Below are 16,466 nucleotides of genomic sequence, written 5' to 3'. Positions count from 1 at the left end.
GGCCTCGGTAATCGGATTAGGCAGCCTGGCCTTGGCTCTCAGCCCTTCTGGGAACAGGCTCCAGCTCCTGCTTGAGCACCCCGAAGCAGCCCTACCTAGCCTGCCGTGACTCAGGGGAGAGGAGCGGCCAGCTCCCTCTACCAGCACACCCCGGGGGAGGGGAGAAGCACCACAACAGGCCACAAGCCATTGGGCTCCAGACTAGAAAGGGACCTGGGCCTGGGAGACAGGAATGCCAGGAATTCCCAGAAGAAAAAGCAAAGCAGGTGGGGATAGAGGAAAGGAGGCCCGGGCAGGTCCATTGGAGAGAAACTAACAGACCCAGCTGGGGACAGGAAGGTACAAGGAACCACAGAGCCATTTGGATTTTTTTATTCTCTTTTTAAATACTGTACAGTGAAAAATAAATACGCCTTCTCATCCACCAGACAAGGTTGGTCCCCCCTCCCCTGGGGGACCTTGTCACCCCCCTTCATACACACCCCTGGTTCTACTCCAAAACCTTCCCCATGCCTCCCACCCACTCATACCCTTACTATCCCCGTCTTCCACAGTGATGAGGCCCCAGAGATGGGGGGTACAGGATGGGAGGAGGGATAGCAGGGGAGCCCCCCTGAACTGTCGAATCTGGGTGGGTCGAGGAGCACCCCGCACCAGCAGGCGGAGGATGGGGGTGTTCAGAGAGATCGGGGCGTTAGAGGATAAAGGCACATCCAGTCTGATGGGGAAGGAGAGAGGCTCCCCTCACCCTGGGGGTAGGGCGGACAAGAGGGAGGGGGTATGACCCTGTTACACACCCCTCCACTAGCTCCTGGAGGTTGAGGGGGACCCAAGCTGCTGTGCCACCCCCCTCCCCCCTAGATAGAGCAGCTCCAGCGCAGGTCGGTCGGGCCTGTGAGGGCCACGGTGTGGGGCAGCAAGCGAGACGGAGAAGGGAGGGATGCGGGCCAGAGGTTTTATGAAACCCCGTTCACCAAACTACCCAACTCCAGGGGCGCAGAGAGCTCCCCATTCTCTGAGGGGCCCTTAGGAAGCTTGCTGACAGAGTCGCCCTGAGGGGAAGTGGGAAAGAAAAAAGGAGAGGAAGCGGGAAGCCAGTCAGTAGAAATCCAGGCGGTGCCCCCCCATCCTAGTGCTCCTGGCGCCCCGGGGGCTGGTTCCGGAACTCTAGCGACTCTCAGAGGAACTCAGGAAGTCAGAGCCAAACCTCCCTCTGTCCTACCACATCTTCCCTATTCCACACGCGGCCTAAACGCCATCAGACATGGGCTCCTCCACGAGTCCCCTGCGCGCCTGCCCCCCAGGAGGAAAGCGCGCGAGTACGGGCACCCTGCCTGCCTACCTTCTGTCCCGAAATAGAGTCCTCTGAGGGCTTAGTGCGTTCCAGGGGGGGCCGCTGGCGGCTCTGAGACTCTGCTCGGGAGATGTAGTCAGCCACGGTCACTGTGGAAGGCAAAGGACCCAGGGTTTCAGAAGGAAGCGGGTTTCCAGCTCTTAGACGCCCGCTAAGCCCTAAGCCCTGGCAGAAAGCACCCTGTTCCCTCTGCCCTGGGTAAGGAAGGACACAGGCACCCGGCGTTCGCTGACCTGGCTGACGGTCCCCACTGATGGAACCATCGGTCCGGTTCCCACGGTTACGGCGGCGGCGGCTCCGGTTCCGACGCTGGGGTCTCGAGTCATCTTCTGTGGGGCATAGAAAACCCAAGAGGTGCATCTCATCTCCCATACGTCAATTCCTGCCGGGCTCGACCTCTCTAGATCCAGGCACAGCCCTTACCCAGGCCATTTTCCGTCATGCTGGGCCCGTCGGATTCCAGACCTCCATCCATGACAGTCCGGTCCTCATCGGTACGGCGGCGGCGGGAGCGGCGGCGCCTGGCACTGGCTGGGGGGGGTTCCCCAGGCTCTGAGTCAACTGGGGGCTCTGGTTCAGAGGTGTCCAATAGGCTGTAGGGATTACTGTCGGGATCTTTCAGCACTGGTCGGAGGAAGATGAGACGGTGGTTATGGGGCGTCCGCTGTTCCTCCTCCTGACCCGCACCCGCACCCCCAGCTGTCCCACGCTGGCACCTGAACTGATAGACGAAGTGTTGTATCTTGTGGCAGGCCGAGGGGCAGCTGGGGGTCCCCTACCCCGGCCCCCGATCGGCCGCCTCCGGCTTTCTTCTCCCCGGGTTGGGGGGTCCCGGTCACCTGGCCCAGCTCGGCTGGGCTCCTCCCTCTTCTCCGATTCAGTCTCAGAAGCTGTGGATGGGTCCGAGCTGGGGCCTGAAGGACACAGTGGGCTTCAGTCGGGGACCCTCGCCCCTGCCCAGGATCCATCCCGCAGCCACTCCCACCTTCAACGTGTCTTGTCACCCTGTCCTCAAGATTCCACGAGACCTGTAACGCCCCCCCATCCCCCCTGCAAGGCCCGCAGCCTCTTACCATAGGCAGGACCACCTGTCCTCCGGCCCCGGCCTCGGCCCCCGTAGCTGCCCCCATAGGTCCGGGTAGCGTGGAGGGAGGAGGAAGAGCTCTCGTCGGTGGTGTACCCGGCCTTGTCACTGCCGCCGCCACCCCGCCCGCTCCCAGGAGGGCGGAAGCCCAGTCCTATCTGCCTGAGCTGCTCATCGATCTGGAGCCTCTCCAGGCGAAGCTGCTCCACCTCCTGGGCGGGCAAGGACGGAGAGAGGGACCAGAGGAGTGACTAGACCCGCAGACAGCCTCCCTCACGCCTGATTCTTCACCCTGACCGCCCCCAGCGACCTAAACTCTAAGGAACGTGACAAAGACGTGGGCTGAACAAGGAACATTACGGGACCCAACCCCACAGCCCCAAATCCCTGCTCCGAGGTTTCCGCTGTCCTCAGAGGCAAGCGGGGCACCACCGTCCTAACCCTGCCCACCAGCAGCCTCGGCCTCCTCGCTGCACCCAGACCCTCCCCCCCCCCACCAGCCCCTGGCCACCTGGGTACCTGCAGGTAGGAGAGATGGTACTCTAGCAGGGCCTGGGCGTTGCTGATGCTCTCCCGGGTGCCCACGAATATGAAGGGAACCATCCCCTGCAGAGGAGAGAGGGTGCAGGGTCAGCAGGACAGTCCCGCCCAGTACCAACCCTACACCGTCTCCTACAGAAACTCCCCCAGGGGCATCATTTTGGGCTCTGTGCCTCCCATCCCCCACATCCCGGGAGCCCGAAGACTGCCATCTACTTCAGGAAGCAGTCCTCAGAGGCGGTGCCTCGTACCTCCTCCCTGGGATTCTTCTTGTCATTGTCACCTTCTACTCGAACCCTCACCACACCAGATTTATCCACAATCTCCTGGATCACTTTCCCGTTCTTTCCAATCACTTTGCCTGAGTGGGTAAAGGAGGAATTAGGTTTTTGGTCTTTTTTTTTTAAGAAAAAAAGAGTAAAAACAGGGGCGCCTGGGTGGCTCAGTGGGTTAAAGCCTCTGCCTTCAGCTCAGGTCATGATCCCAGGGTTCTGGATCGAGCCCTGCATGGGGCTCTCTGCTCAGCAGGGAGCCTGCTTCCTCCTCTCTCTGCCTGCTTATGACCTCTGTCTGTCAAACAAATAAATAAAATCTTAAAAAAAAAAAAAGAAAGAAAGAAACTAAACAACAACCAAAAAAAAAAAAAAGTAAAAATAGAAAAGATAAACAGTCTTTCAGCTCCTACACCCGGATTCTGTTTAATTGTTCTCCTTCTAGGCTTCTGCTGAGTTCTCAGGACAAAATACTACAATCCCCAGAAATCTATTCTTCCATTTTTGTCACTCTTCTGACACACTGTTTGCTCCATCCTCGTGAGACTGGAAGGCTCCCGGGGGGGGGGGGGGCGCCGAGCCCACCACACTGGTCCTGCAGTGCTCTCTCCTGGGTGTACACACCCACGACTCACCAACAAGGTTCCTGGGCACTTGCACAGAGTCCTCTGAAAACTCCAGGTAGCTCCGGGCCTGTCGGCACGCCTCGGGAGTCTACGAGGGGAGGAGACCGGGGCTGTTACTCAGCCCCTGACCTTCCTGCCGCTCTCTGCCTTTGGGAAAGTGTGCTGCCACCAAAGTCGGGGAGGTCCCCGGGACATGGACATTGTCTCCACTGAGCGCTTGCCCCTCTGTAACACCCCAAAGGCCCACAACCACGGCTATCTTTTGCTGACCTCCCCATAGATGCGGAAAGTGCAGGTCTCTTCGCCCAGCTCGATGGCGGTCACCCCAGGTACTTTTCGGGCCTGCTGGATGTTGGCACCGTGAGTCCCGATGGCCAGTCCCATTAGGTCCTCTCGCACGGTGAACTCCTCTTGGAAGGCGGCCGCCAACTGCTTACTTGTCTGAAAGGAAAAGGCACGGCAGGGTTCCCAGTGGCGGATTCCCAGACACCTGGCCCAGGCACCCGACCCTCTACAGGACCTCAAGGAGAGAAAAATGTGTGGAACTGAGCCAGAACCATCCCGGATCCACTGACCACCAGGACCAGTGTGGAGGACTCCGGAACCATTCATTCCACCCCTACCTGCCCAACACCCATGGCTTGGCGGGGAGAAGAGGTACGTAAGGGCGGAGTTTGGGCCGGAACCACCGATGTTCTGGATGTGGCTCTAACCCAACCTGGTTATGGGATCCAGAACACAGCACACTCTCAGGGTTTCTATTCTGTCCTCTGCTACACGGTTACGCCTAACTGACCGCACACCCCAGACTCTCAGAAGATTAAATAAGGTTGTAATCAATTAGAATTAAGTAAGATGTGAAATGCCCTTTCACAAAGTAAATGCAAGAGTAAAGAACCAGGATTACTTGAACCAAACTCGTATTAACTCCCAAAAGAGTAAGCAGGAAGCAAGGGGCTGAAAAAAGCATGAAAGGAGCCACGCAATGGCACGCCGCTGCTTTATTTCCACAGCGAGGCGCTGTGGAATACAACCAGGTCCCAGGCGATCTGAAGTCTATTTTGATCACCAGGGAACCAAAGCAGACATACTGTGTACCATCTTGGGGTAAGGGTGAATTTTTAACTGCCAGTGTCCTGAGAAGTAGTGTCCCGGAGAAGGAAAGATTGCCATGGTCCACCATCTCCACAGGCTCAGAGAAAAGCGCCCCCCACCCCGCAGATCAGGTCTCTGAATGAACAGAAACAGATATGGATGACGCACACGCACCCTACTAGCATGGGACAGTACGGCACCTAGGGAAAGGGGATCTGACCTTCCTAAGGTATCAGAACTCAGAAAGGCCTTGGAGAAATGTTCTGGTCTAACTACCTCATTGTCACAGAGATAAAGCTGAGTGGAATCAAATGATCTGCCAAAGCAAGACTTGGGATTTCATGTCCAGTGGTCTTTCCAGCATATAAACAGTTCTTAAATATACGCCGCCAAAGCGGTTTGATTCAGAGGTGACCTGGGGAGGGGTAATCTGGGGGAGATGACCTGGGGGGGGTGGTGATCTGGGGAGATGACACGAAGGAGGTGACCTGGGGGAGGTGATGACTGAGGAAGGTAACCTGCGAGGGTTTACCTGGGGGAGGCCACCACCGGTCAGGACCACCCCCTCATCTTCTACTTCTAGAGAGCGGACCTGGTGGACCTGTTTTAGCCACCACGCTTTCAAGTAGACTTTCCCTTGATCAAAGGGCGCCGTGGTTAAGAACAGAGTCTGAAAACAACCGTACTACTACTAGAACCCGACGGAGCCTGGCATCTGGAGGAGTTTGGGATCAAACAGCAGACCCAGCTTTAATGGCCCAGAAAGACCTCCGTCTTTTTGTTCTGGGGACACAAGAGCCAGGGTGGCAGAGTGGGACGGGCAGGGGTGACAACAGCACCGTTCAGCAGCAGCAGTGGGGCCCAGGCTCACCTCCAGATGCTTGGTGGCTTCTTCGTTGCGCGACATGAGCAGCAGCTTGGTGCGCAGGCTCCGGAAATGCATGTCCCCCAGCAGGGACGCCCGCTTCACAGGCGCTTCTGTGGTCGACTGGGGAGAAACCAATGGAAAAGTCATTCAAACTGACTTGGAACACACACCGGGGAAGGGTGGGAGCTGGGAATCAGGACACCTGAGTCTCTGGGAGAGGACAGGGGTTAAGAAACAAAATGAAAAAAGAGGAAAATCGTCTTCAGTCTCACAAGGGCCCACTATCTGAGCACTTAAGGGAAGGGATTTTAGAGGGGAGAACTGTACAATATATCTCCTGAGAGTCCAAATACACACGCAAGGTCCGGCCCAGACTGTGCTACTGTGGCCAGACTAAGAAACGAACAAAGGCCAGTCAGGGGGCGACCCGGGCCCGCAGGGTCAGAAGCCGTAAGAAGCCTTCTTTCACAATCAAAAGCACATCTGAGCTCCTTCCGTTCTACAAAGGAGTTCAAAGGGGAGAAGGAAAAAAGCACTGAAGGGGTTTACGTGCAAGTCAGGCAACTCACCAGGATGAAGAGCTCACTATTCGTGATGTTGAGAAAGATGCAGTTGGCTCCCAACGCTTTCTTGAACTCTTTGTGGACGTTTTCGTTGGAGCAGCTGCAGATAAAGAAGGGTGCTCAGCGGCACAGTGCGGAGTGCGGGGAGAGGTTCACAGGAGAGACAGGGACAAGGAAACGAGAGAACAAGAAGGACCGCAGTGAGAGAACAGGGATGAAGAAAGCTGGGAGCCAGCAGGGCTTCGGAGGCCCAAGGGAACAGGAGGGAAGACGGACACTAGGAGTGGGGCCCGGGAGAAGGAAGGGCAGATGGGCGGACTGCCAAGGGGCCCCGCCCCGACATCCCTAACTCACGCCTCTCTGAGATCCTCGGGCACAGCCATGGTGACCTTGAAGAAGCTGCCTTTGGTTGCGAGAGGATTGGGATTCACTGGCCGAAGCCGTTCCAGGGTGACAATCTCATTGTAAGTGGCATCGCAGGCAGCGTATTCGATGACATAGAACTGGCAGAAAGAATGGAAGAAAGAAACAAGTGTGGATGACCTGAGCGTCGGCCTCCGGCCTTCCGGTGACGACAACATGCGCGTCCCATCACTCACATCGCCCTTCATCATTCGCACCCGGGCCAGCCACCAGCCGCACGGTTCTTGCTCGTTGGCTCGAGAGTACACCTGACAGCAGAAAGAGAAGAGACATTGGGTGCCATATCAGAACATCGGAACAAGACAGGCGTTCGGACACTTGGGAGACCCATTACACAGAAACAATGGGAAACTTGAGAAAAGAGCTGACTGAAAGGCAGAGGGTGTGGTCACCGGAGACTGAGGGAAAGTGACTGCCCTGAAATGGGGAAGCTCCCAACAGCTCGACCACGACAGTGACCGACGGGGAAGCGGGGTACTTCTCCTGCAAGCCTACCAGGCCAGGCGCAGCAGCTTAGCGCGGGAAGGAAGGAGAATAAACCAACTAGCAGGGAGCCTAGGACACTAGTATCAGGGCGAGGGAGATGCAGAATCCTGGGAAAAGTGACATTTCTAAAGGGCAAAGCACAGGGAGCCCTGGGTGGCTCTGTTGGTTGAGCAACTGCCTTTGGCTCAGGTCATGACCCTGGAGTCCCCGAAGTGACAGCATCGGGCTCTCTGCTCAGTGAGAGTCGGCTTCTCCTTCTGAGCCCCCCCCATTCTCTCTCTCAAATAAATAAAACCTTTTTTTTTTAAAAGATTTTATTTATTTATTTAACAGACAGAGATCACAAGTAGGCAGAGAGGCAGGCAGAGAGAGAGGAGGAAGCAGGCTCCCCGCTGAGCAGAGAGCCCGACGAGGGGCTCAATCCCAGGACCCTGGGATCATGACCCAAGCTGAAGGCAGAGGCTTAACCCACTGAGCCACACAGGCGCCCCATCAAATAAATAAAACCTTTAAAAAATAAGTAAAAATGAAAAAACAAAATAAAGGGTGGGACCCGCGGCCCTTACCTCCACTTCATCCCCTTCTGTGATCTCTTTATTATAGTCGGCTGGAGGTGGTAGCCGGACATCCCCGAATGGAATCTGTCTCTCACTCTGCCAGCTGCAGGGGAAACAGTGACACGAAAGCTACTCAGGCTACTGTGGTTGTCCATGTCTTCAGGAAGGGTTACTGCCTCTGCTAGGCAATTCCCACCCGCCCTGGTTTTTAGAGGCCACATTCCAGGCCCTGCCCCAGAGTGGTGTCTTTTCTTTCCCTAGAATCTAACTAAATAGTAGTCAAACGTCCCCCACCCTCACCAAATTTTGGCCCACTCCTCTCCTGGGATCCACGTGAGTTGGCCACCCAAAGCCCTGGCTCTCCCCCACCTATTACATGCCTCATAGGACTCAGCCGCCCCCTCTTCTCCACTCTCCTTCTAGGAACTAGTATGCTGGATTCTCTATTCCCAAGGTCTTACTTGTTTTCAAAGTAGATGGTGACAGAGTCTTCATGGATGTCCTTCACAAAGCCCTAGGACAGATTGTAGAACAAAGTGAAAAACAAAGACAGACAGACAGACAATGACAATTTAACACCACCAAGGGCACAGAGACAGAGACTATTACCTTGAGTTTTAGACAGGGACACAAGCAATCTGAAGACAACGCCAGAAAAACCCATACTGGCTAAAGAGTAAGAATGGACACAGAGGCAGAGACAAAGGAAACGATACTGACATGACATGAGAAGTGGCAAAATCCAGAGGAAGATGACACAAATTCAACAGAAGGGGGAAACACCACGTGCCCGAGAAGAGCCTGGAAACGGACGGGTCTACTATGGCTCCCACAGGGGCCTCCCTATCTTTCTGCCTGCTGGTGTGCTGAACAACTTGCCAGAGTTCAATTAAAATGCCAGCCACACTCAGCAAGGCTAAGAATATCCCATGAGAGTGCGAGGCTGTCCTGGGACACCTAGAGGACAGCAGGATCCGCGGAGAGAGACCAGGGTCTAGCTCCCCAGTGGCAGCAAGAGGCCTCAGCAAACCTGGGCCTTCGTGGGTCCTACAGGAGTACTCAGAGCACTGATGACATTCAAAGCGATAACCATGATTTACAGAAGGGAAAGTCAGGACTTTGTAGATGTGAGAGTTCTTAATGCTAGACTAGGACACACTACTATGAATCTGAAAAAGATAAAAGAACCGCCAATTCAGAGGACATGAGAAAGGAACAAGGATGCCTGCATAGCCAGTCCGGCTCTTACTATGTCCTCATTGAAGAAGCCAAAGTTATGGGCTCAGCTGTGCTCCTAATTTTTCTACCTTCTCTAATCCTCACACACTCAAATTTAGGGATTGCTAATTCTGAAAGTCCAAGTTATCAATTTGTTCTTTTACAACTGAGCTTTTGGCATCCTAGCTAAGAAATCTTTGCCTAATCCAACCCCACAAAGCTCTCTCCTATTTCTTCCTCTACAAGTTTCATAGTTTTTATTTTACATTTAGGTCTACGATCCGCTTTGATTTAAATTTTGTACGTGGTGCAAGAAACGATCAGAGCTCATTTTTTTACCCGCGGATAGCCAGCCTGAGCACCATTTGTTCAAAAGACTACCCTGTCTCTACCGAATTGCCTTTTCACTTCTGTCAAAACCCGGGAAGCACAAATTATTGTATTACTGACAGAAAGCAGATCGGTGGCTGACAGGACTTCTGGGAGTGACGGAACTATCTTGACTGTGATGATGGTATGACACAGCTACAGAGATATGTAGACAGGGATCTGTGTCAAAAACGTAACAAATCATACTCTGAACACTCTTCTTCATTGTTTCTATCTAAATAAAGCTGTTAACAAAAAACGAGGGGTTAGGGCGCCTGGGTGACTCCATGGGCTGAAAGTCCGACTCTTGATTTTGGCTTCGGTCAGGGTTGTGTGGAGCCGAGTGCTGGGCTCCAGGCTCCGAGGGGAGTCTGCTCGGGAGGGACTCTCTCTCTCTCAGCCCTATCAAATAAATAAATCTTTAAAATGAAAAAAATTGGTGGGGCGCCTGGGTGGATCAGTGGGCTAAAGCATCTGCCTTCAGCAAGGTCATGATCCCAGGGTCCTGGGATCGAGCCCCACATCGGGTTCTCTGCTCAGCGGGAAACCTGCTTCCCCCTCTCTCTCTGCCTGCCTCTCTGCCTACTTGTGATCTGTCAAATAAATAAATAAAATCTTAAAAAATAAAATAAAATGAAAAAATTTGGTGTTTCAAAAGGCTAACATACAAGAACTCTTCCTGAGCTCAGCCGCTAGGCACAACAGCTGAGCTTGGGAGAAGAAACACAGAAAACGCAGGCCTGCATCATTCCCACCCTAACCAACTGGTCAAAGGTGGGTTTACTACACTGCTGTTTCCTTGCAGTGGGAAAATCTAAACCCAAATTTTACTCTTGATACCAATGGGCGATCCTTCTTTCGGGATCAGATCTCGTTCTGGTCCCTTGCTATGCAGACCTTTACTGTGGCCCAAGGTGCATGGCCTCCTCCTCAGCCAATGCTTCCCCTTCCTCTGCCACTCCCCAGGTTTTCTCCGTTCTCGGTTCCCTGCACTCCAGCCCGTGCCTACTACTCCGCACACAAGTCTCCCAAAGCACTTTTATCCCTCACTAGTTGCCCGAGTCCTTCTTCTCTTTTAGGTTCTTCTCTTAGCTCCTTCTTCGGCGTCTTCCTCTTTCTTCCTGTAACCTTGAACACGGCATCCCTTTCCTCATTACTCCCTTTTTGAGGGTCTGTCTGGAATTCCAGAAACATCTCAACCAGCCTCTTCCGCTGACTCTATCCAATTCTTTCCCCCAAATGTCAATCCCCAAAGTAGAAAAACAGTCTGAGTTAGCTATTCTCAAAACGTTTCAGGGATGAGATAAAAGGAGTGGAAGAGATAGAAGAAAATCTTGTCTGTTCCTTGGCGAAAGAGATTCCCGTTCCTGGACCCGCCCCTCACAGAGGATGTGCCCCAGGCTCTGATCCAGCTCTCCCCCAACAAGCCAGGGTTGGCCCTCGGGCGGAGCGAGCACTAACACCCCGTTTTTGTTTTTGTTTTTGTTTTCAGCTCCCGTGATCCATCCCCAAGGCAGAAATGCAGAGTTCGGAATAGAGTCTTCCCTCCCATTACTCAGCAGTTCAACCAAACGCCACACACTCTTTTTTTTTCGACTTCTCAGGTCTTTTCCCTTCACATGTTCTCCAGAACACGCTTTCTCCTCTACGTCGTATTCCCATCTAGTCTCCGCTCCTTAACCTCACCCACATCACCCGTGTTTTCCCTCCAAAGACACCAGGGGTAGAACGTGAGTCCACACTCAACAAGGGGACAGGCAGGTAAGGCCAGGGGCAGGTGAGTCAGTCTCTAGAAAGCCACCGAGATCCAGAGAACGACTCAATTCGGTGGCTGCGGCATATCCTGGCTTTGGCTTATAGGGCCTAGGACCAGAAAGAGAGAGTGGCCCGAGATTTCCAGATACCCACATAAGAAATTCGTCCCCACCTCTGCCCTATCTTCTAGTCCTGGGCTCTCAAAAGGAGGGAGTTCCAGAAGAAAAGCTGGACGGATCTGGGTAAAAACCAGAGATCGAAAATGAGAATGTTAATCTCCTTAAGACAGGAACGGGAATGTGGTATCAGTCAAGGTCTACGAAGCCGGATGACTGCGCCCTGAAAGGTGACCAGACACTTGGGAGAGTATAACTTGGAGAGTAACACAGTATACCGGCAGAAAAGGAAACGCTGGTGGGACAGCCACTGGATAATGGAGATGCCAGACCTGCCGTGCGCAGGGCTGTCATGGAAGAGGAGGCACAACAGGACCCAATTCTGAGAGAAGGGGCCTTCCAAAATGTATAGTTCTAGAAGCAACGTAAATACTTCTCGACCCACACCAAAGTTTGCTGAGTCATGAATATTAAATCAGTAGCAAGGTCAGAATGGCTACCTATCTATATGGCACTGAGAGTTAAAGAAAGATTAGTCGGAATTTAGGGATTTATTGTTGTTTTTAACTGAGCCATGAGGCAGAAGTGCTAACGTGGCCACAACACAGAATCCGCATCACCTGGCTTTCCGCTCGACTCCGAACACTGCTTTCTGATTCAAAGCATCCTGTCCCTAAATCACCCAAGTTTATCCCTGCCAAAGCCCACAGGGGAAAAGGGAAAGATTCAGAGAGATTTTCTGTCAGACACGCACACATGGAAAGGGAAACATCTCCCTTCCCATCCACCCCAGGTAATCTGAAGTGGATACCAATCTTTCCCAGCTCTGCTAGTGCCTACACTTCCTAGAACAAAAGCCAATCTCGTATCTCCATCTCCAACTCAATTTAAGAACCCAGAATTGAGGGGTGGGGCACACCCAGATGAAGGCGCAGATACTGGGGGAAATAGGTCTCAAATCCTACGTGGAAGGGCATTTCAACAAAGGCAACGCCAAGTCTGAAGGAAAAGGATACAAGAGACAAACGTGCTCTATCCGAATCAGAAAGGAATTAAGAGACTTTTGCCAAAGAAAACAGAAACGCTAAGGAGGCAGCTAGAAGAAAAAGTCTTCTGAGTTAGAAAAGTATGTAGAAAAGAGTGGCCAGGAGCTTCCTCCAGACAGGGAGCAAGGCGGTTCCTGGAGGGTACACAAGTTTTAGGTAAAAACCCGAAGACTTAAGTTGACAGGATAAGTCAAGATAGATAACGGTTGCCACAGGCGCTGTAGGGAAAGAAATCTGGTGAGCGAAGCCGGGCCTAACTGGAGGCATTTAGGGTGGGTGAAAAATCACTACCCTCCTCTGACCCGCAGAAGCCTTCCACTGCAAGAAGAGGAGACCCTTCCAGCAACAGGACTTCATGGGGAAAGAGCTGGAGAAAGTCGCCTCCAAGCGCATGAAGGTGGAGAGTCTAACAGGAGAAAAGGCCCGAAACGAAGTGGAAGAAAGGGGGCTCTTCTCCCTTGGGATAACAAGATACCCCTGGCTCCGGCTCCTCAGGGTAAAATGAGAAGACAGGAATCAGAGAAGTCTCTGCCACGATGCCAGGCCTAAAGTCCAAAGAGGTTCAAAAATAATGACAGTTACACAAAGAAGAATCCCTGAGAGGCAAGAGGGGGATCACCCCGTCTGGCTTCACCCAAATGGGAGACAACGTCCTGGAAAAGGACTTAGGAATACAGGAGGCAGGAGTAGCAGGACTTCTAAGGGACCAAATCCTGGGCAAGGGAAGAGCGAAGGCAGCGATCAGGGACCCTCTGAAGACAGATCCCCTCCTCCGGAGAAAGGTTATCACTCCCGAACGAAGCGAGTTGGCCAGAAGAACTGGAGAAGCGGAAATCCTTCACAGGACCGCCGCCTGTGATCCCCCCCCCCCCCCGATCGGAGATTACAAATGTGGGGCTTACCTTGCTCCAGGGAAGAAGTTACAGGGAGGATCTAAAGACAGCTGAGGTCGCCCCGGGAGAACCGCAGGCCAGCTGGCCGCGGGATAAAGGGGTGAGGTGAGAGACTTGGGAAAAGATGCCACCTTATGGCTAGGAGGCAACTTGACGGCTTACAACCCAGAGTTGCTGAGGTCAAAGATAGCAAATGTCATAAATGGATTTTGACCGTTTCTCCTTGGGTTAAGAGTAGAGATGTAGCATGGAAGTGGGGTGAGTCTTCCAGAGCTGAGAGGCAGAGGCAGAGCGAGATGAAAGGATCTAATATGGGACGGCCTTCCCAAGGGGGCAATAGGGAAGAATAAAGAGAATTCTCCATGTGCTTGGACCGCGCGGGGGGGGGGGGGCGTGATTAAGGTCTAAGGTCTGTCTTCCACCGGGGAAACAAGAAAAGTCCACGAGAAGCTGGGAAAATGGGGTCTCCCGAGTGGGGGGGTCGGCGGGGGGGGATGCGGACGCTGATCCGAGCACAATAATGCCCCGACGTTCGTTCTCTACGAGACGGGGTGCAGAGCAGGTGTAACCGGCAGAGGGGCCGGAAATACGAGGAGGGGGGTTCACTTGCAGAGGTCTCCCCAGGAGGACTGCGGGCGGGAGCGGGGTCTGGGGCTCGGGGCGCCAGGACTAGGCTCCAGAAGCGCGATCCCGCCCCACGGCCCCCCTCCCCGGCTGGAGCCAGGGGCCGCACACGGGTGTCCCCGGCCGGCGTGCCGCCTCACCTTGTAGAAGGCCCCGTTGGAGCCGCGCACCTCGACGGGCAGTCCCGGCTCCACGTCCCCCCCGGAGGCCAGGCCGCCCATGGCGGCGGCGCCGCCGCCGCCGCCGCCTCCGACTGCCCCGGCGGCGGCTGCAGCGGCGGTCTGAGTCCGGGCCGGGCCAGGCCCCCGGCGTCTCCCCGGGGGAGGAGCCGGAGGGGGAGCCGCGGGGGGCGGGAGCCGGGCCGGCCCCACGGCGGCCCTGCCACAGCCAACGAGCAGGGGGCCGGGGCCGGGCCGCTCCCCGTCCGCCGCCGCCGCCTTGGTCTCCGCCACCGTGAGGGAAACGGCCGCCGCCGCCGCTGCCTTCGTCACCTCAGCTTCCGCCTGCCGCCGCCCCCGCTGCTGCCTCAGTCCCGGGACCCGCTGCTGCCGCTGCTGCTCCACGGCCTCCACCTCCCCCTGCCGCCGCCGCCTACTGCGCAGGCGCACCGGGCACCCGCCCGCCGTGCGCGGGGCCCCGAGGGCCACGGCGCAGGCGTCAAGGCTGGCGACCCAGCTCGCGCTCGCCAGCGCATCAGGGCTTCCACACTCCCTTTCGCTCTCGCGCGCCCCCACCTGGTCGCTTGCTCGCGCCTGCGCAGAACGAGATGCCTCCCTTTCTTCGCCGCCCCCCCCCGCCCACATCTCTTCCTTTCCCCGCCCCACAACACTGAGAGCGGACCAATCGTGCGGAGGGAGGGGCCGAGCCCACTCGGTCGGATTGGATTTCTGCAGCTCCTGGTCAAGCCACACCCACTTCCCCACCGCCCAGCATCCCTGGACTGGGGCAAGTTGGGGATGGGCATGCGCTTGGATGACTGCTTGGTCACTTTCCCCACCTTTGTCTTTCTTGGTGCGCACGCTCCAAAGGAAAAAAAAAAAAAAAGGAGTCTAAAGGCCAAAAAAAAAAAAATAGACAAAGCCTGGGGCGCATGCGCCGGGCTTAATCGCTCTCACGCTGGTGTAGAGACTCTTAGGAGCATCTCTAACTCCAGCTGTAGATTTAAGAGCCGAGTTCCTCCCTTGAGAAGTCGGTCGCTCACACAATGAAGGGTTAAAGGATAATTTCAAGGCGGTACCAAAAAGCAAAGGCAATTTAGTTTAGCGCAAGATTTGATGTCCAAATGCCGAGGAAATTCAAAATAGGAAAAAATGTGGAGTAAGAGGGTAGTAGAGGGAAAAACTCCGGATTCCCGAACTAAGAACTTGGGTTGTAGAGATGAATATAAAAGTAGCACAGAAATTAGAACCGTGTTGTGCATTTAGTCACTTAGCAAGTATATATTTCGCTCTCACTGCGTTTCCAGTGGCTGTGTGCTAAGCGCTAGGGATGCAAAGACACGATGTCAAAACAAGGATTTTATAATGCCTCGGCAAGGAGGGGACAAGCAAGTTAAACCAACTCACAAGTAAGTGCACAGGGTTGGACTGAAGGTGCGATAGAGATAAGGACTTGGTCTGAAGGGAATCCCGGGGAGACAATGATCTGGGGTTCTTCCAAGTGACTGGGGAAGACTTGAAGTTTCGAGAACTGAGATGTGAGGCCCGAGTAGGTGTTTGCTAGAGGAAACATGTGGTAAGAGTATTCTTTTTTTTTTTTTTTTTTAAGATTTTGTTTATTTATTTGACAGAGATCACAAGCAGGCAGAGAGGCAGGCAGAGAGAGAGAGGAGGAAGCGGGGAGCCTGATGCGGGGCTTGATTCCAGGATCCTGGGATCATGATCTGAGCGGAAGGCAGAGGCTTTAACCCACTGAGCCACCCAGGCGCCCCTGGTAAGAGTATTCTTGAGCTATTAGGAACACAGTGATGCAGACAAACAGAAAGACGTACCCTTTGGGGAACCACAACTAATTGGAATAGCATTTGGCTTGAAGTAAGGAGCTGCCAGAGGGTAGCCTGTGAGGAACTTGTAAATCGGATTAAGGAGAAGGGTTTTTACTTTATGAATTCCAAAGAGCCACTGAAAGGTTTTAAGCAGGAGTGTCTCTCTACAACTGCGTAGAATGGATTAAAAGTTAAGGGTGGTCTCAAGACGTGAGACTGGTGAAAAACCATTGTGATAAGAAAGATGCTGATGACCTTGGAGGAGGGCTGTGGACTACAGAAGTACACGAAGATTGGGGCCTCTTAAACTTGCTGTAGTATCACTGTAGTATCAACAAGAATGGGTGGTGAGGGTGGTGTGGGGAGGGTTCGGGAGCTGGTGAAGAAGTGGGAAGACCCCAAGACAACTCTCAAATTTATACTTAGGGTCACTGAGTGAATGGTGCTGCCAATCATGATAAAAAGAACGCAGGCGACAAAGTTTTAGATGACACGTTGATGACTTTGAGTTTGGTGTTGCTCTGAGTTTAAGGGTCCATCCTTTACATGGATATCCCTTGTCTTCAACAAACTTCTCTTTCAACTTAAATGTA

The 16,466-nt window shown here is 54.0% G+C and overlaps 1 protein-coding gene across 1 annotated transcript; it reads right to left on the bottom strand.

Moving 5' to 3' along the window:
* Positions 1 to 356: 356 nt before the first annotated feature.
* Positions 357 to 14,489, bottom strand: FXR2 (FMR1 autosomal homolog 2). Its single transcript, XM_059150473.1, has 17 exons — positions 14,030 to 14,489; positions 8,330 to 8,382; positions 7,878 to 7,971; positions 7,002 to 7,073; positions 6,757 to 6,905; positions 6,409 to 6,502; positions 5,843 to 5,959; positions 4,147 to 4,317; positions 3,886 to 3,964; positions 3,230 to 3,339; positions 2,958 to 3,044; positions 2,428 to 2,650; positions 2,071 to 2,268; positions 1,778 to 1,978; positions 1,588 to 1,683; positions 1,343 to 1,443; positions 357 to 1,052 (listed from the first exon to the last, which is right to left on the bottom strand). Exons 1-17 carry the CDS (start codon positions 14,108 to 14,110, stop codon positions 957 to 959), a joined length of 2,022 nt encoding a protein of 673 aa, XP_059006456.1. The 5' UTR covers positions 14,111 to 14,489; the 3' UTR covers positions 357 to 956.
* Positions 14,490 to 16,466: the final 1,977 nt, after the last annotated feature.

This window comes from Mustela lutreola, chromosome 15 (assembly GCF_030435805.1).
Source record: "Mustela lutreola isolate mMusLut2 chromosome 15, mMusLut2.pri, whole genome shotgun sequence".
NCBI classification, from domain to species: Eukaryota; Metazoa; Chordata; class Mammalia; order Carnivora; family Mustelidae; genus Mustela; species Mustela lutreola.
The sequence above is the reverse complement of the archived record's forward strand: the minus strand, read 5'-3'. Positions and strand labels throughout refer to the sequence as shown.

What these genes read in the sequence shown, in the direction of transcription:
- FXR2 (XM_059150473.1), bottom strand. Translation starts at nt 14,110, where the DNA reads ATGGGCGGCCTGGCCTCCGGGGGGGACGTGGAGCCGGGACTGCCCGTC. An exon ending in TGCGAATGATGAAGGGCGAT is followed by an intron (nt 6,906 to 7,001) that starts GTGAGTGATGGG and finishes TCTTTCTGCCAG; the next exon opens with TTCTATGTCATCGAATACGC. An exon ending in GACAGGTGGTCCTGCCTATG is followed by an intron (nt 2,269 to 2,427) that starts GTAAGAGGCTGC and finishes TGTGTCCTTCAG; the next exon opens with GCCCCAGCTCGGACCCATCC.